The sequence below is a fragment of the Rhizophagus irregularis genome, chromosome 12 (assembly GCF_026210795.1).
Source record: "Rhizophagus irregularis chromosome 12, complete sequence".
NCBI lineage: Eukaryota > Fungi > Glomeromycota > Glomeromycetes > Glomerales > Glomeraceae > Rhizophagus > Rhizophagus irregularis.
The window spans coordinates 2870306-2890379 of record NC_089440.1 but is presented as its reverse complement, the minus strand read 5'-3'; the positions used below and the strand labels follow the sequence as shown (position 1 = coordinate 2890379).

The following is a 20074-nucleotide window of genomic DNA, read 5'->3' as shown; positions in this document are numbered from 1 at the left end:
GTTTTAATTTTTAAGATTCTAAAAGTTTTTTAATCATTGTTATAAACTTCTGATATTATATAAGAAATTTTACCTTATAAGGATTTTTTAATTTTTATATAATTTTAAAAAGCTGTTTTTTTATAAGAATAAACAGTCTATTATAAATAAAACAAGTTATAGGATTTAATATTAGGTCTTTAAACCTAAATTTAGGGATTTATCAAGTTTAGTAAGATATTTATTATATTATATTACATTTCATTAGGTAATATTAGTATTATATGATAATTGCTCAAAAATCAAAACATTTTTATTAAATTAAAAGTCAATTATAGGATCTAGAAATTCAGCACTTTAGGATTAATTGTAAGTATAATTCCCAAGTATTAGACCTTAACATCCTTACATATTATCATTTGTATTTACATTACTAAATATGTCTATAATACGCAAATTGAATGCACTTTACATTTTTTTTATTTATTATTAATATTAATATTAATATTATTATTAGTATTAAAATTATTATTATAAATTTTTAATTTTTTTTTTTTTAAAAAAAATTTTTTATTCTTTTTTTTTTAACTCCTCACCCAACCGACCGATTAGCGTACAATTAACTTCTCATATAAAACAGAATATATGCCGACCGATCAGTTGGTTGGGTGGGATTCTCCACTGAAGCAACCTCTTCCAATGATATTGGAGAAATTGCTGTATCATCGATGTGAAGCCAGTCGTTTTGACAAAGTATATCAGCAGTGTAATGACCACCAGTGGCTGACTTTCCATGATGATAGACAACTAATAAATAATAAAATTAAGTATTAAAAAAAAATGAAATTAAATTTTGGGGGAAGACATATAAATATTACCTCCGAAGAGTCGGTATTCTATCGCCTCTTTAGGACGGCGTGCTTGAGCCATGATATCTAGTAGATAAATAATAATTTAATATAATTCTACGCGTAAAAATTGCTATGAAGGAAACGTGAATAAATATTTACCAGGTTGGATTGACAATGTTGTCGAGTATCCAATATGTTTGCTGAGTTTTTGCGTCCCGCCAACGTTATCATAAATAAATCTTTTCAAATGAAGAGTTAATATTGGTGGTAGCGTCTCAATGTACAAACGTTTTGTAGCTTTCACCTGCAGCGTACAAAAAAAATGTAAATATAGTCACAAATATCAAATTAAGAATATAAAATACAATTGTTAAACATACCAAACCATTTTTGGGTGAGTAGAAATCATCCACACATTCTGAAACGGTCAAATTTTTTAGAGCGTCCCCAATTGTCTTTACATCATCAGGCTGAAATAAAAATAAATTGTCTGATTTGCTATAAATAGTCATTAAATATAATGATAGGAATTTACCTGTATATCTAGTTGTAAAGACTGATATGGTTGCAGTGTGATGGAATCAAAGCTACCAGGACATGTTAATACTGATCTGAAATTCCCACCGAATATGCGACTAATAGGAGTTTCTTCAACATTTGTCTAATATAAAGGAAGCCGTTTAGAATTTATATTCATAAATTAGAACTAAATGTTTATCAACATACCGTTCTGGTAAAACATGTTTTGTTTTTGCGACCGACTTCCATCCAATCGTCTTCTTTTTGATTACCTGCCACACTAGCTTTATCAGATTGTTGATTCTTAGGATCAGCTCTTTTAAGAGCTACATATATAAGCGTATGATCAAAATTATACATTTTAACTCCTTTTCGACAATAATGGCATAACATTAAACTTTACAAACCTGCCAAGAACTCTTCGTGTAGCCCGTCAAGGAGGAACCCAAGAAATTCTTCGGCATCTTCTTGACGCCCTTTCATGGAGTCGAAGCGTTTGAGTCCTCGTAACGCGTCATATACATATTCAGGAGAGAAAGCTTCTCCAAATTCTATTATGATTAAAACAATTTTAATAAAATTAGAATTTCGTATATAATACATAATTGAATTTAAATAATTAAAAAATATACCTTCGGAACTTTCGGTGCGTTTCATTTGTTTGTATTCTTCAATGAATCTCACCCTTAGATATTGTAAAAATTGAACAGAAATATCATTAAAGAAAATCCATTGATAAAGTGGATATAAACACTTAAACTTACAAAGAATCAACTAGTGGAGTCGTACTATTGAAGCTATGTGCGACGTCTTTATAAATGCGTGTGAGTAGATTACAGAACGGTGGACAATGTGAAAGCGTTTGTAATATCTTTTTAAAAAAAAACGAATAATTATAAATATTAAGAAATTAGATACTGCATATAAACTTGAATTATTATTTAAAAAGCTTGAACATACCGCATTCATAAAACACATGTTACCATTATTTATGAGTCCTCTCGGACTCATATTTACATTTTGAAAAGACGGATCGAAGTCCTTCAGCAAGCCTAATAATAATTAAATCTTGAATAAATAATAATATAATTGAAGTATAAAGTGTAAAAATATTATATAAATTAAAAATATTGTATTACCCGCCAATCCTCCTACTTTAGGTTTTCCGTTCGTTAATGAAACATCTGGCTTTTGTGGCTTTTGTGGTTTAACTGGAGGACTTGGTGACTTCATGTTTGATTTAGAACTTTCAGCTATAACAGTATTAAGCTTTTGGTTTTCATCTTTCGGGAAAAGACGATGAGCCCAACTAATGTTAGATGATACCGCACCATTTGAATTAAGCTGACTTGTGATTGATTCTGAAGGTCTTCTAGAGACAGTTGATGTACTGGAAACAGATGGCATATTGCTCTTGTTATCTGGTTCTATTTGTCGTGCTGAAACATTTTTAACTGATGTCTCTTTAGGTACAACAATTGTATTAGGGTTATGTGATGTAGAAGATCTTCTTGAACCACCAGGGGTATTAGATTGTGATGGTGTATTTAAACCAGATGATGTCTTACTCTCATTCTTTTTCTTATGCTTTGTGTTATTTTTAAGAGTTGACTCTTTAGTAGTGGCATTAGTACCATTTGATTCAGAAGACCTTCTAGAGCTATTTGGTGTACTGGTAAAAGATGAAGTATTGTTTTTGTTATCTAACTCATGTTGTTCAACATGCTTGGCCAAACAACTTGATTCCTTCTGGAAATCATTAGTACTCATTTTTTCAGCAGTGCAAGTTAAACTAGTGTTGGGTCCATATTGCAGTGTCTTAATGACACGTTGATGTTGATAACTGGTGATACTGTTTGTATGTTGAGACCTGACAGCTGTCGAACCAGGAGAAAATTCTTTCATAGCACCAGTCGGGTTAATAATTTTTGAATTAATCCCATTCCATACGGAGGCCTTTCCAGAAACTCCGTTCTTATGTTGAGGTTGAACATTTAATGAATTTGGGTTCGTAGCTCCATCGAGGTTACTAGCATTATTTTGTTGAAAAGTTGACCCATTAATCGTACTCATTGGTACCTTTGATGTGGAACAATTTGTTCCGGAAAAATTAGTGGTGCCGTTAACTGATGTTGATGATAGGCCATCATCAACTTTAGCAGCATTATATGAAGGGCTAGGTTTGTCGGGTGAAGATGAACGGCTTTGAATATTTGCCGAGGTCAATTTATTCGATATCGACGATACAACCTGTGAAGAAGGTCGATCTACGGAAGGTTCATTGTCTAGAGAAACTTGTGTCGTTATTGATGGTTTGGATGAACGGTTTCCATTTGTTATAACCGTTGATGATGTTTGTATTATTATTTTATTTGCCTGGGTCGGTGACGTTATTTGCATGGCTCTCATAACCGCTTGTGAATATAATACATTTTGTTCATTACCATAAATTTGTGGTTTTGGAAGTGTAACTTTTATTTTAGTACCACCTAGTTGAAAGTTTTTTGAAAATTTTTAGTAAATGATATTAAATATTATTATAAATTTAGTTTCCAATTTACCTCTTCTTATATATGGAAACCCTATATTAAATGGCACCTAAGATAATATATTATTTATATTTCAATTCCAAAAATTAGCAAATCAAAATTTAAGGTTGTTAAAAAAAAGTCGTAATCACAATAACCATTTACCTTTAGCGGCATGTCTTGTGTATTTTTTGTGACAACTTCGATATCTTCTCTCCCTGAGAACGACCCGTATGTCGGCTTATATTCCTTCTAACAATGAATTTAAATATTTTTGGAATGAGATTTATCTAGAAAAAATATTCAAACTGCTACTGATCAAACGTTTTGTAAAGCTTACCTTTTGTGAATGCATGTTTATATAAAAATTTTCTTTGAGTGATAAACGTAAGAGAAAATAGCTTTTTTAATTTTATTAAAGATTTGAAAACTCTAGCCTTATAATAAAACTAAAATTATTCAATTATGTTAATAAACTTATCACTGAGATAAAACATGTACACGATGCGAGTTACAAAATTAATGCCTATTTTATACTTTATTCTTTACCTATGATAGCTAAAAAAAAACTGACAAATTTTGATAGATTGTCTTTTTTCAAAAATGATTTTCGTTAAAAAAAAGCTACCATTAAGCAGAAAATTAAAATTGTTTTTTTTTTGACTTGCTAGAGCTATAAAGAATTGATTGATAGGATTATGTAAATGATCTTAACGACTCTTTTGATGCATTCCTTCGTAATAATCACAAATTCTTCATTACTGATTGAATGATAAGTTTAAGCAGATCAATCACGTGATTAATACATATCACAATTTCCCTCTTTATTATCAGACTTACAGTGTTACCTTTATGTTTCACAGATCTTTTTTTACATTGTTTTTTGCAACAATGAATGGTTCTGTACTTCATAACGGAAATAATTTATAAGAATTCCGTCTTTCCTAATATAGAATTATTTTTATTAAATAAACCGGCTATTTTCTTTTTTAAGATAGTTGAAAAATGAGAGTAGAATATAATTATATAAGAAATTTCAAATTATGCATTGCAGCAAAATTTTAATACATATATGTCTAAACTTTAAAAATTTATATACTCATATAATCATATAATTAAATAATTGTTTTGTTTAATTAGTAATATACTTATAATTAGTAATATTGTTATTAATATAATAAATAGAAATTTTCTGGACATTTTCATTGCACAGCAAGAGTGAAAGGTCTTCAAAATTTTGTAGTTGAATACAACTTTTATAAATTTAATAAAGGCTCTAACCAGTCATACTTGAAACAAAAAAAAAAAATAATTAAAATTATTCTTTTTATTACTAATTATATTGTTATTAATTTATTTTTCAAGTTATTATAGAGTTATTAATTAAAAACTTAATATATTAGATTATGGAAAATATTGAAATATCTAAAGATTATATCAGTAAATTTGTGTGATTATATAATTTTCCATTTCTATAATAAATTATTATAGTCAAATAACATATAATTATACAAATCTACTAATATGTTATTATAGAACTATAAAGTTAAAATAAAATATAAAGGTTAATAAATAAGTTTTAAAAGTTATAAATATTGATCAAATATTTTTATCAGTCTGCAATTTTTTTTTTAAATCTTATTTAATATAATTTAATATATTCAAATATTTAATATTTGACATTATTTTTTACCTGCTAATCACTTAGTTATTTTTCAAGTAAAAGTTACTGAAGAAGCTTTTCTTACTTGAGTAGTTATTGTCCGGAGCGAAGCGAAGGACTATATATGTTTACGCACTATGATGATCTATGGAAATAACGTGTAAATTTTCAATCACGTGAGTTTCTCTGTCCAGGAATTCCAAGGCGTTATGCTGCTAATCAGCAGAAAATTACCGGAATTCCAAGGCGTTATGCTGCTAATTAATAGAATATCGCTACATCTTTATTATTATACCTCGCTCCGGACTTACAACGGTTCCCGTTTCCTAGTATAATGCTTTTAGTATTTTTTAAAGATTTTAAGAGGATTTTTTTAAAATTCAAATGGACTTTAAACTCTCAGTTTTGGTGAAGTTACTTAACTTAGAGTAGTTCTTATTAAAAATAATTTTATTTCTGTAAAACTTTTCTTTCACCAAGTTCCTAAAAGTTGTAATAGTTATATACAACTGTTATGATGCCATTTTATTTCCATAAAGGTAGGTAAAATATTTTTTTTGCAACTAAATGCTTACAAAGGAAATAGAAACTATGGAAATATACTGGACAAGAATATATTCAATTAATTGTATCAATATGGTATCTCTCATCCATGTCAAATTCAATGTTTGTATTGACAGCTTTGTTCCAATTTTTTTTGAAGGTTTGCCATCATGTTAGAAAGCTGCATTTTATATAGTACTGAGTTATTTTGAAATCAAAATCTGGTACTAACTGCTTTATAAGAATCTGTATAAGCCAATCAAAACGTGATCTATTATAATTATATTTATAATTATATTTTAGTACTCGCCAATGACTTTTAGTAATTATTGTAGTTCTAGCCAAAGACATAGCTGATAAATATGCTAAATGAGCAAAAAGCTTCCAGTTCTTCTTGTTATATCAGTTTATAAAAAGTTATGATTGTAACAAAACTAATATATTTCTTGTATGCAATATTGATAAATTTGTGTAGAATTCCAAAAGGTATTTTTTGCTACTAAAATTAATGGATGCATAGTTGCATGTCTTTTAATTATATCTATAATTTCTTTGATTTTATTATTTAGATATAAGCTTTTAGTATTACTACTTGAAATTCATAATGGATCAATAAAATTAAACTGCTGGTAAGCTTCTATTGCTTTATTTTTTGAATAACCAAATGATTTTTAACTTTTTATCTTTTAAGTGTCAGTTAATAACATATTCTAAATGCCAATAGCAAAGTTATAAATTTGCTGTTCATGACCATGCTTCTTCTATAGCTAATATTTCTCTTGCATCCTTATCTATCAAAATAAATATAGGTAGTAATTTTTCATTTCAGAGACTTGTAAAAAAATCACATAAGGTTTGTACTTTAGTATTAATTTGATTCTTTGGATTATTATATATTTTTGATGTATTATCACATGTCAAAAAATAAAAATATGCTACTGGCATACTGTATCTTTCACAATTTGCATTTATAATAAAGAGTTCAAACTGTTCCTGATTTATTTTAAAAGTAGAATCTACAATAATTTCCTTCAAGTTTATAATACCAATATAATTAAACAATGGTGTTGTAAATTCAAGAACTCTTATAAAATCATTTTTTAAGTAATAGGTAATTTTAAAATCTTATTTGCTTTCAAAATATTTCTTTGCTGACAAAAACTGATTTTTAAGATCAAAAATATATGTATTTTTACTAAAAACTATTGCCTAGTAATATACTTGCTTTTTAATACATCAATAAGATTATAAAGTTAAAGGCATTTATACAACTTAAAGGTTTGTAAATGATATTCAACATTAATTTAGATCCATTGTTTTGCTACTATTAGAAATATAACTTTCCTATATTGTAGATGTTCATGTACTTGCTGATAATTACCTTGAACAAGAACATGTTGTTATTAAAAATTAATAGTAATAAAGTGTAATATTTTCCATATAAGCATATTGATTTATAGGAGCATAGTAGGATTCCGAAAAATACATATAATACTGAGATCCAACTTATTATGTAATTTCTTAATAAGTCATATGTTCGAAATTGTATAACCAAATAGCAGTTATGCAAAAAGTCAGATTTTATTTGTATAACAATAATGATTTTTACTATAAGTAAGATTTTCATTTTGTATAACGGATATTAGAATTTTTTTTATATACGTTTAAAATTTTTTTAGTTTTTTTTTATTTTTTGTTTAAGAAATTTTTAAGATATATTTTAATAAAGAGTTTTTTTATTTGTTTTAAAAAACACTTGAAATATTTTTTAATAGAAATTGTTTTTTGTTTGAGAAGTTTTTAAGGGTTCGTTTAAATACATTTTTTTTTATAAAAATGAAGAAATTTTTTTAAAATTCATTTACAAAATTAAAAAAAATACATTTTATTACCTATCTCGGCATCCAGTGATCATAGAAAAACGAAACACTACTTATTAGATTTTTCTCAATACGATGAGTCGAATGTGGTAGTTTCATATTTCTAGGTACGATAGATGCCGAATTATATGATAAAATGTAAAAATGCATAGTGGATGAAAATACAAAGTACTGATGTGTGGTATAGCTTAATATCTATCACATCTAGAAATACAAAACTACTACCATTCGATTTGTCTTATCAAGACGAATCCAATGAGCTGTGTTTCATCTTTTTACAATTACTGGGTGGTGAGATATATAACAAAATGTATTTTCTTTTATTTTGTAATATATACCCAAATTTTTGCATAAAACTTACTATATTATACAGTCTAACCTTGATATACCGATATTCGATATACCGATATACTATTAAAAACTTGTTATACTGATAAAATTTTATTTTCCCACTATATGTGAGGACATATAAATATCGGTATAACTTTGATATAACGATATTTTCTAAAAATTTCATATATGTCCCGACATATCGTTATATAAAGGTTTGACTGTATATATTGGGCATCAATATCTATAAGGTATTTAAAATTTTAACATGCAATTTTGTTTAAAAATTTTATTTAAGTTATTTTTTAATAATTTTTTTTTAAGAAATTGTTTAAGTATTTGTTAGAATTTTTAAATAATTTTTAATAATATTTATTAAAATTTTTATTTAAAATTTTTCTTTAAAAATTTTTTTTTATATAAACTCAGATTTATAATTGTATAATTTATAATAAAATTTGAACTTATGTGATGATTTTGTATAAAACTTCTAATAAAATTAGATGTATAAAGTTATATTAAAATTTTGGATTTGGATCTGAGTTGTATATGTATTCTTCAGGGTCCTAGCCTAGTATAGGCTTCACTTTTTCTTTTTACTAGCAGATTCTTTGATCTTTGTCACTTTCTGTTTTTTTATTATATACATTTAAGATATGCTGTAGCCTGTAGTATTACCAGTCAGTATGCATGTCTCCTGATCAGGTTGTATAACATTTTTAATTAAGAAATCTGCATGTTGCATATCATAGTAAAAAATCCAAAAACATATAGAAACCCGCAAAATTCAACAACTTTCCACTTGTCTGTAACAAAATATTACATCATATACTGTGATAAAAAGTGGTTAGGTTTATTGTTCGAGGTATATTAATATTATTATTGTTCGTTTTAATATAATATTATTCCACATTTAAAAGAATCTTAACGTTAAAGTTTGCATAAATTTTAATTTATTGATATGGAGACTTATGAAATTACTTTTGAAGAAAAAACCTCTTTATATTATAGTAGTCAAGAAATATTTTCAGAAGAAACTGAAGAAGATCTTGACACTTCTTTTAACGAACTTTCTGAGTTAAAATTATTTGAATTTAATGAAAAAAATTATATTAATGTGCAAAATGCACTAGAACAAGAAGTTGTGAAATATTTAAGTGATGAAAACGAAGAAGAATTTGGTACATATGAAGACCAAGAAGTTCCTCCACCTCCTGTTGAAGATGCAAACAAACCTGTATATAGACTTAATCCAGCCATGTATACAAATTTTTCACCATGTATTCTAGTTGATTATTTAGATAATAAATTGCAAACTTGTGGTCAAACTAAAAATGTTAGGAATTTATGCCAATTAGTTGGAGTTTGGCAAATAGATGTAGTATCAGAATACCAGTCAAAAGGAATACCGTTAGGGATGTGTATGAATCATTTTAATTATGATCAAAAAAATTATAATGCATTTATAAAACAATTGCGGAATCCTGAACAAAATGAAATTAGCCGTTGACGTTGCTTATTGTATTCTAAAAATTTTCATTTCTTTAGCCGTGGAATTGGATGTAAAGATCATTTATGGAAAATGTGGGGAAAATATATCCAAATTCCATGTGTTGGTCTCTATACATGTAATGCAGTATACGAATGCCAAGGTAGGACCCCGAATATCTATGATACAACTCACATTTGGATTTGCGTAGAGTTTATATGAGAACATATTTTAAACCCATAAATTGAGTTTGTGTAGATCGGTCAATTTTTGGGCAACTCACATATTACGTTTGCGTAGAGTTTATAAATATGTGAGATTTATCTTTTAAAAAATAAATAATTATTATATACCAGAATTTTATAATTTTTTTTAATTACGATTTTGATAAAAATCTATTGTATGTGATGGGTGATCAAATTAGATCGAATTATCATTTATCGATCTTTTTTTTGAAAATTTATACCGAAATTTATTATTTGTTTTTATTTTATTTTATTTTTCTATTTTTTTTCAGTTTCTAAAACCGAAATTTATTTTTTTTATTTATTTTTTTTTGGTTTTTTAAACTGAATGTTAATTTTTTTTTATATTTTTTTCAGTTTCTAAAACCGAAATATAATTTTTTTTTATTTTTTTCGGTTTTTTAAACCAGAATTTATTTTTATTTTATTTCTTTTTCAGTTTTTAAAACCGATTTTATTTTATTTTTTTATTTCTTTTTCGGTTTTTTAAAACTGATTTATTTTTTTTACTTCTTTTTCGGTTTTTAAAACCGATTTTATTTTTTTATTTCTTTTTCAGTTTTTAAAACTGATTTTATTTTTTTTCAGTTTTAAAAACATTTTTTTACTTTTTAAAAACCCGTTTTTTTAACTTTAGAGATTCCAGTCAGACTGTAACTTGAAAGTGAAACGGTAAATGTTTATAAATGGTGAGTGGGTGAGTAGATTATGATAAATATGTAAGAATGCTACTAACATTCTTTACTTTGTAGGTTTCAGACTGGAACTTAGAATTTTAAGATGGTAAGGTTTAAAAGTTTTAAAGGAGAGTTAATTGATTTTAATTAATTTTTCTTGTATAAAAACGTTCACTAACATTCTTACTTTTGTAGGTTTTGGACTGAAACTTAATATTAAAGACAGGTGGATAGTGTTTTTAAAAAAAAGAGTGTGCTGAATTTTTTTTTTTATATGTAAGACCATTACTAATGTTTTTTTGGCTTTTCTTTTATAGGTTTCGGACTGAAACTTGGAATTCAAAACAGGTAAATGTTTTTAAAGGAAGAAGAAAGTGGACTTTAGATTTTTTTTTATATAGCTAACATTCTTTAACATCTTTTTTTGTAGGTAAATGTTTGGAAGAAAGAAGCGGGATTTGGTTCTTATACAAGAATGTTTGCTACTTTACTAACATTTTTTATTATCTCTTTTCTTAGATTTTAGACTAGAGCTTGGAGTTGGAACTTAATATTATACTAGTAGAAACAGAATTTCGAATATAAATAAAAGAAAATTTTTATTGATAATAAAAACTATAAATTGTAATTTCTACAAATAAATATGTTAAAAATAATACATTTTATTATTTAATTGCATACGATATAACAGTAATTAAAATTAAAATATAAAAAATGTTAAATTGGTTACAAAAAAAAATTTTTTTTTTAACTAAGATTTGAGTTTGCGTAGCGTTACTATGAAAAAAAAGTTGCGTAGAGTTAATAGTAAACGCATGCTGATCATTTGTGAGTTATATTAGTATTGTTCGGGGTCCTGCCAAGGTATCTTCTAGCAAATTTTTGATGATGTTTCAACAATTCGATATATTTGTTATAATTGTTATGAATCTTATGGTGGGCATTTAAACCGTCAACCTAGTTCTGGCAAACGAAAAACAACTTGTGAACAACATAAATTGCATAAAGAAGATACATCCAAAAGTTTAAAATTATTGGCTCAGTGGCTTACGTATGTAGTAGATACTGAAACAGAAGAAAAAAAAGAAATAATTCTTGCTTCTATGTTAGTTCCAGCTTTAAAATTTTTATATACTCCATCTGAAACACCCTTAAAGTATGAATATTATAATCCTAAAGATAATACACATTATTTAAATCTTGATGAATTTAATAATACAAATAATATTGATGATTCAATTAAATTTTTAATTGAAATTTTACCTAAATTGCCCAGTTACTTTTTTTTTAAAATTATTATTAAATATAAATTGTATAATGGATATTACACAACCAAAATTAGACTAGACGGATGATAAATGGAAAGAAATTGGGGAAAAATTGGGAAATGAAGTATGAAATTCGCGTAAAATAATTACAGATAAAAAATCAGAAATACAATTACCAATTTCTCTTAATGCATATTATAAAAGTTTTCCAAATTTTCTAAGAGGGTTTTTTGATGGGCTTATTGGTGAAATTTTTAAAAAAAAATTAATAAATTTAAATAAAAAATGATAACAACGTGAAAAACCTTTAAAACAATTAGATGTTGAATATATTATCAAATGTGTAACATTTTTTGCTTCACTTATAATAAGTATGGCATTTCTTATCTTGGTGTTTAGTTTACTCAGGTAATGGCTAGTATGTCTTGAAAATTAAAATCACGCCTCTTTTTTTCATTTCGCCAACTCTTATCTACTCTTCATATAAGTGGTCATACTGATAGTAATAGTAATGAACACCGAATAGAGAAATAACGAATGGATAAAGTTAATCCAACTGAAAGATTAATAAAAGGACCAAATACAGTCAACCCTTTATAATTGCACGCTCTTAGGACTGAGCATAAACGTGAATTTAGAGAGGATGTGCATTTATAGAAATCACATAATTATATATAAACTAATTATATTATAATATTTATTAAGAATTATAGAAATTATGAAATAACAATTATCATTATAAAAATCCAAATAATTATTTAAAATATTGATTTATAGTAGTTTGTTGCATTGAATTGATTTGTTTATTTTTAATGAATTTTTCAATTTTACCCATCAGTTTAATTTGTTCACTTGCATTTTCCTGTTGAAGTAAAAATGAATTCACAATTTTTAAACCTTGTAATGCTTTATTAACGCAAATAATTTCTATCTTAGCACTATCATCTATTTCATCTGGATGATTTGTAGGGCCATTTTTAAACATATCTGCAAATTTTGAAATGTCATCAGGAATCTCATAAACTATATTCTCTTCAGAAATAGTTAAAAATTCTTTCACCTCCATCATATTTGGTAAACAAAAAGTTTTGATGGCCTTGTTAAGTTCATCATCAAGTATCAGTTTATCATCAAGCATTAGTTCATCATCTTCATCATCAATCATCCGTTCATCATCGCATAGTTAATTTTCGATACGATTCCAGCAATTTCTGATAGTATTAGCTGTAACTTTACTCCAACCTTGAATAATATATTGAATTGCTTGCAAAACATTCATTTTCAGATTTTGTATGAACTGTCCATCTTCAACTTGTTCTAGCAACCATCTAATTTAAAAAAAAAATGTACAGTCAACTCTGGATATAACGAACCTTCCATTCCAGAAGGTTTAGTTCGGTATATAGTGAATTCATTATATAATATACCGAACTAGTTTTCTTTATAGGCAATTTAGGCCAAATTTGTAATGCTGGCCAAAATTATAATTTCTTTTAACATAAATTTTCGAAAAAATTACTAGTAATTCTGGCCAGCACTATAAAATTGGCCTGGACTACTATATAGTCACATAACCGTTCATTATAAAAAGTATAAAGTTATTATATAGCTGATATATAGGGGCTGGTTAAGTTTGGTTCGGATGCGTTATATATAGGGATGGGAAAGTAACGGTTAATTATAAATTTGGTTAATTAACTGGTTAATTAACGGTTAATTAACGGTTAATTAACCTATAGTTAACTAATATATTAATTTTTTATAAATAATAAAATAAAACAATGAAATTTATTTATTTATTAAAATGATTATAATAAATCTTATATATTTTATTTATTCTTCATCATCTAAACTTATTACATTTAATTCAAATTCAAGTATAGTACTATTATCAATCAGTACCACGTTCAAAAGTTTTGGAGCAATAATTACAAGTTACAGAAGGATGTTTTTTATTATTACCTTCTGTTTCAGTAACTTTCCAATGCTTCCAAACTTTTCCTTTTTTTTTCCCATAATTGCAAGAATTTTTTTTAAAAATTATGTAAAAAGAAATGTATTAAAGAAAAAGAAAAAAAATCATAAAAAAAAGATTATCAAGTTATACAAGATATAAATTATAAAATTTATTATTATTTATTTATTTTAATTAAGAGAGGAGTAACCAATGAAATACATAATAGATATAAATTATAAAATAAATCTATACCATTTTTTACCAAATTATAATTAAAATCACATGTCTTAAATTCTGCATTTTTATTAGTTGTTTTAACGGTTAATTAACCATTTTAAACTAATTATAAGTAACATAATTAACGCCCATCCCTAGTTATATAGTGGTTTATTATAAAAGTTCGTTATATCCAGTGAAATTATTTATAAAAAATCAGTTCTGGAAATTATGATTCGGTATAACGAGGTTTCAGTACAAACAGGTTCGTTATAACCAGAATCGACTGTATTTAAAAAGTTGTAAAATAATAAAATTAAAATCTTACTTACTTGATATGATGATATCGATAATGCTTTTTAAAGGACATAATTATTCCAGAATCCATTGGTTGAAGTTTTGAAGTTGTATTAGGAAGTAAAAAACAAACTTCAACATTTTCAAGAACTAAAGTATCTATCTTATAGCTTTTACAATTATCAAGAAGTAGCAAAATACGTTGTTTATTGTGTTTTATGCTGACTTGATAATTAAATTCCTGAAGCCACTCTTGAAAAAGAGTTGTTAATATCCAGGCTTTGGCATTACTCCTATAGGTTATTGGTAAATTGCCGATATTAATATTTTTAATAAAGCACCATGGATTTGTATATTTACCAATTACTAAAGGCGGCAGCTTATGTGACCCATCAGAATTTGCACATAAAGCAACTGAAAGCCATTCTTTATTTTTTTTTCGTCCAGAAAGCTACTTTGTAGCTAATATTCGATCTGATTCTAACCTAAAAAAAAAGATTATGATTATCAAATGCAATTTATTCAAATCATAAGAATATGCTAAAAAAGTACCGATAAAATAATCCAGTTTCATCCATGTTATAAATTCGATCAGGAGGATATTCAGCACATTTATTTTGTAATAATAGTAGAGCTTCAGCAATGGCATTTTCATTTGCAGAATCTGCTTCTCCATGAAGTTTTACTTGTTAAATACCATACGCTCCTTAAATTTTTGAAGCCATCCTTTGGAAAACTAAATTAAATAAAATTTAATGGAAGTTAGTTAAAGTCAAGTTTATGAAATTAAATATTATAAAAATAAAAAAATACTTAAATAAAAATGAAATAATTTACCTGTAACATTCCTTGAGGAACTTCCAGTTCACTGGCTAATATTTTAGCTTTTTCAATTAATATAGCGTCACTTAGAATTGTTTTGTGCTGATAGCATAAGACAAATTCCTTGAGGGCAAGCTCAAGTACTGGAACAGTTACAGGTTTATGGTGTTTTGCTTCAGATTTTGTAATTTCTGTAGTAAGTTGCTTCTCTTTGCTTTGTAAAATCCATGTAATTGTAGATTCATTAACTCTAAATCCCCACTTTTGCTCAATCCAGTCTACGTATTGAGTTCTAGTTTTCTTATTATTATGAGCATAAAGACAAAGCTCATATTTCTGAATATCTGTTAAAGCGGTATTTTTATTAGGCATAATGAGATGTTTATCAAATTGCAAATACTGCACGTAATTATATATTGATGTATAGATCAACAAATCACGTGCATGCATTTATGGAAATCATCATAATATGATCGTTTTGTGAAATCATTGCATGTGCAGAGTATAGAGGGTATGCAATTAGCATTATAGTCCCAAGTTGGGACTAGTCTAAAAAATGTATTTATGAAGGGTGTGCATTTATAGAGTGTGCAATTATAGAGAGTTGACTGTATATGGAATTTGGCGGTTATAGATAATATTGATTTCAAAGAAAAATCTTTACATACGGAAATATTTTTAACACTACACGCAAAGTTCTCATATAACGCTACTAATGGCATTTCAAATGCGAATGCCAATTCCTTTGGAAGAAAGAGCAGATGATAAAAAAAATATAACATCTCCAACAGGTCTCTTTGGTATGAATGATCTGATGAAAGACACAGGTCGAAATGCTAAAAATCGGCAAAAAAAATGGCGCGAAAAGCAGTGGCTATTCTTGGCTATTCTTGGCTATTCTTGGCTGTTTTTGGCTATTTACGAATTAACCTATACTATTTGTAAATAGTTTATACAAATTTGCGAATAGTTTATGCGATTTGCGCCATTTTTTTTGCCTATTTTTGATTATTTGACGTGTGAGACACATGGAATAAGTTTGACGATATTATTAATAATCTCTTAAATTTTTAAACAAGTTCTGAAAGACAACTTCTTTACAATACCGATTTTGATATGACAGCTATTCACCAAAAAATTTTTGAAAATATTGATCACAGTTGTTTAGCTGATGCACCTAATATAGTCATATTAGAAACTGGCAGAATTCCAAGTTCAGATGAAGGAATATTTCAATCCACAGAAATGTACAAACAAGACTTTAATTTAGGACTGGATGACTACTTGGATGTGGTAGCTGATGAAGCAATCTTCAGAAGACTAATAAAACAGAGAAAAATATGGCCAAAACTGCGTCCTATTCTTGGCCAGTGGCACACATCCAAAGATATGTGTGGAGTTTTAATTGTATTGTTTTCGAGCTATAGAATTTTTGAACTAGCAAAAGTATCAGGAGTTAAATTCTTGGATAAATTGGACAAAATTGTTGATTATCATTTTACAGTTTGTGTTTTAGAGTTAATATGGTGTGCAGTAACTATATCTATTTGCATATATATGAAAAAAACAAACCTTAATAAATATAATATAATGGATTCAAATAGTGGTGCCAATAATACAGTCAAACCTTGATATAGCAAACCCTTGATATAGTGAATTTTTCAGACAACTATAATAAATTTCCCCTTGCTATAACGAATTAACCAATCAAATCTCTTAAAATCTTCACTATAGCCCTATAGCGAAGTTGAGGTCTGGAACCTAGGGTTCGTTATAACAAGGGTTGACTGTATTTTATGAATATGGTATCTTTATTATAAATGGGCATCAATTTTCAAAGCACATCATATAGGAATCCGTGTTGGCAATTATAAATTGCAGAAAAATGCTTTGGCTTGTTTTGCTGATTTATTTACATCAGCAGGAAAATCAAACTATTCATCATCAGTTACTCAATATTTTGGAATGCTAGCTCAATACCCAAAACTTGAAGAAAAATTGAAATGTGTTTCGTCAGTTAAAATTGATAATGATGAAAAACGAAAGGGTCATTACTTCACATTTGACGAAGCCCTTGAAACCTTCGGAATTAAGTTTATCAAACAGAACATTACCGGAAATGTAGTTGATGATAATAAATTAAAATTACAAGTCAAAGCTGCCCAGAGTGAACGAGATTGTATAGGAATTTTATTATCAGAATATCTTAATGATCCATTAGACAAAGAGCTGTAGATACCCGTAAAATGGCCATGTAGAAACTAGTAAACGAACTTTTGTTAGCATTTGAACATTCTGATGATTATAATTGTTATTAAAATCCTTTATGGAGTACTACTAATCTACTAGGACCCCGAACAATATATATAAAGGTAGGTTTTGAGTTTGCTTAACCAACATATAAAAATTTTTCCTATGTGAGATTTATTATTGCTTATTTGATACCATAATTTTTAAATAGTCAGATATAATTATGCGTAGCAAAGTATTAAATTATTAATAGTCAGATATATATTTGCGTAGCAGGATAGATTTTTTTAATATATATATAATATAATATATATTTACATTTTTCACATTAAAAAAATTTAATAAAATATGTAAACAAAGTTATAAACATGTTTGTGTAAAAAAAATTTACTATTTTTAATACAAAAAATAAGTTAATTGTATACGTAATACAGGAATCATTTTTAGACGTGATTGTGTAATGTGTTTTTGATAAAACAAATACACGTCCGCATAACATTAAAATTATAAATAATATACGCGTCTGTGTAATAGTAAAAAAATATATATTAAAAATGAGAGCAACGGGTGGGTGGGAAAAATGTGTTTTTCTGTTTTTTTATAATTTTACACTATAATTTTTGTAATAATCAGTAAAAGTTATTTCATTTTTACTTAGAAAATTTTTTAAAAATATTTTTTTTGACAAATTTTACAGTAAATTTTAAAAATAAAAATTCCGCGTATTGGTGGCGTTACAAAAAACATGAATAAATCCATAAATATCTATTCAATCATGATAAAAATTTATATGTAAGTAGATTCGAACCTGCTGAACAACTTTACTTAAGAAGTTTTGGATGTTTCCTTTAACTAAAGTGCCTAAATTACGCTCTGAAGTCACAGAACAGATATACGAAATATTAATAAGAAACATTTATAAGTTGTAATATTACAAAAAAATAATAATAGCTTTATCCATACTTTATTTCAAAAATTTTTGTTTTTTTAGTTTTTTTTATATACATATTTTATAAAAAAAATTATATATAAATATATATATGTCATAAAATAAATTGCTTAGCAGTGTAAAAAATTTATGGGTTAGATAAAAGTTTGCTTAGCAGACATGAAAAATATTTGCTTATTGACCTTAGTAAATTTTGAATTTTTTATCTGACCTATATATATATTGTTCGGGGTCCTAATCTACTACTCCTGATCATATTACGGTGGACAGTATTAGACATCTTGAAAATTGTTTTCCTGATGGAATTTTGAGAATAGAAGAAATTTTCCTACAAGATGTCATTTCAATACAAAAAAGTAATAAAGTTGGAAGGAGAAAATTGGGAATTACAAGATGAAAACCTAATGACCAAAATTCAAAAAAAATAAAAACAAAATAGTATCGAGTTTAAATACAGAAAATTCTATTTCTGATTAACAGGGGCCAACTAATTTGATACCTCAAGTAGTAATTATAGATAAAGATGGGCCGCTAATAAAAAGCCAAGACAAGCATATCGTGAAACTATTAGTGACTTGTTCTGAGTATCCGAATTATGAACAAATAGAACAAGTTAGGGAATTGCTAGGAAATAAATGGGATAAGGATCGAATTTATCAATATATATCTCGTCATACATCAGGAAATTATATAGTGCGAAAAGTTGCGCAAGTTTACACATCATAATATTTCGTAAGCTTTCAGACCTGCCGCAAGTTTGCGTAAGCGTAATATTTTGTAACTTTTTAAAATATTTCGAAATATTACGATATGCAAAGCTTCGTAATTTTACGATTTGTAATATTCCGTAATTTTGCGGTTCGCAATATTTCGTAATTTTACATAATATTTTATAAGTTTTCAGACCCGCCGCAAGTTTGCGTAAGCGTAATATTTTGTAACTTTTTAAAATATTTTGAAATATTACTGTATGCAAGGCTTCGTAATTTTACGATTCGTAATATTCCGTAATTTTACTGCATAATACTTCGCAACTTTTTAAAATATTTCGAAATTCTATGATGCGTAATGTTCCATAATTTGACGATTCGTAATATTCTGTGATTTTACACAACTTAATATTTCGTAATATTTCAAAATATTTCGATAAATAATACTTCATTTTCTGTACTATAAGTTTATATAATGTATGTTTTATTAGATATAATTTTATTAAACCATAAAAAATTACAAGTATTTATTAATATATACAGAATACATAAAAGTAAAAAAAAGAAAGAGTAGAGTAACAATATTATTAGACGTAAAAAGAAGAGAAACAGCTATAGTAACGTTAGTATTAGATATAAAGATAAAAGAAATATTGTTATTATTGTTAGTATTAAGGTAAAAAGAGTTAAAGAAACAGTAAAAGGAGTAAAAGAAACATGGATATTATCGTTAGTATTAAAGTACAAGTAAAAAGAAATAAAGGAAACGTAGATAGTATTGTTAGTATTACGACATAAAGTAACAAAGAGGTAAAAAAAAACGCGTTAATATTAAAATAATTAGTATTAATAAATAAATATTTCTATACCTGCAAAGTAATTGAACAAAAGAATAAAGAAA

At 26.7% G+C, this 20074-nt stretch overlaps 3 protein-coding genes across 3 annotated transcripts; 2 read left to right on the top strand and 1 right to left on the bottom strand.

Moving 5' to 3' along the window:
- Positions 1-261: 261 nt before the first annotated feature.
- On the bottom strand, positions 262-4232 carry OCT59_004142 (uncharacterized protein; the record flags this gene model as incomplete). The annotated part of the gene is made up of 14 exons (XM_025320267.2): positions 262-786; positions 858-914; positions 990-1134; positions 1211-1300; positions 1366-1491; positions 1557-1675; positions 1757-1900; positions 1982-2034; positions 2114-2220; positions 2310-2401; positions 2489-3838; positions 3911-3947; positions 4043-4129; positions 4218-4232. The coding sequence occupies 14 exons, from the start codon at positions 4230-4232 to the stop codon at positions 599-601; spliced, it is 2610 nt and encodes an 869-aa protein (XP_025171706.2). The 3' UTR covers positions 262-598.
- A 5022-nt stretch (positions 4233-9254) lies between these two features.
- On the top strand, positions 9255-9803 carry OCT59_004141 (uncharacterized protein; the record flags this gene model as incomplete). The annotated part of the gene is made up of 1 exon (XM_025327355.2): positions 9255-9803. One exon carries the CDS (start codon positions 9255-9257, stop codon positions 9801-9803), a length of 549 nt encoding a protein of 182 aa, XP_025171705.2.
- A 6176-nt stretch (positions 9804-15979) lies between these two features.
- OCT59_004140 (uncharacterized protein) lies at positions 15980-17499 on the top strand (the record flags this gene model as incomplete). The annotated part of the gene is made up of 4 exons (XM_066148095.1): positions 15980-16134; positions 16344-16767; positions 16999-17053; positions 17105-17499. 4 exons carry the CDS (start codon positions 15980-15982, stop codon positions 17497-17499), a joined length of 1029 nt encoding a protein of 342 aa, XP_065996730.1.
- Between the last annotated feature and the right edge of the window lie 2575 nt (positions 17500-20074).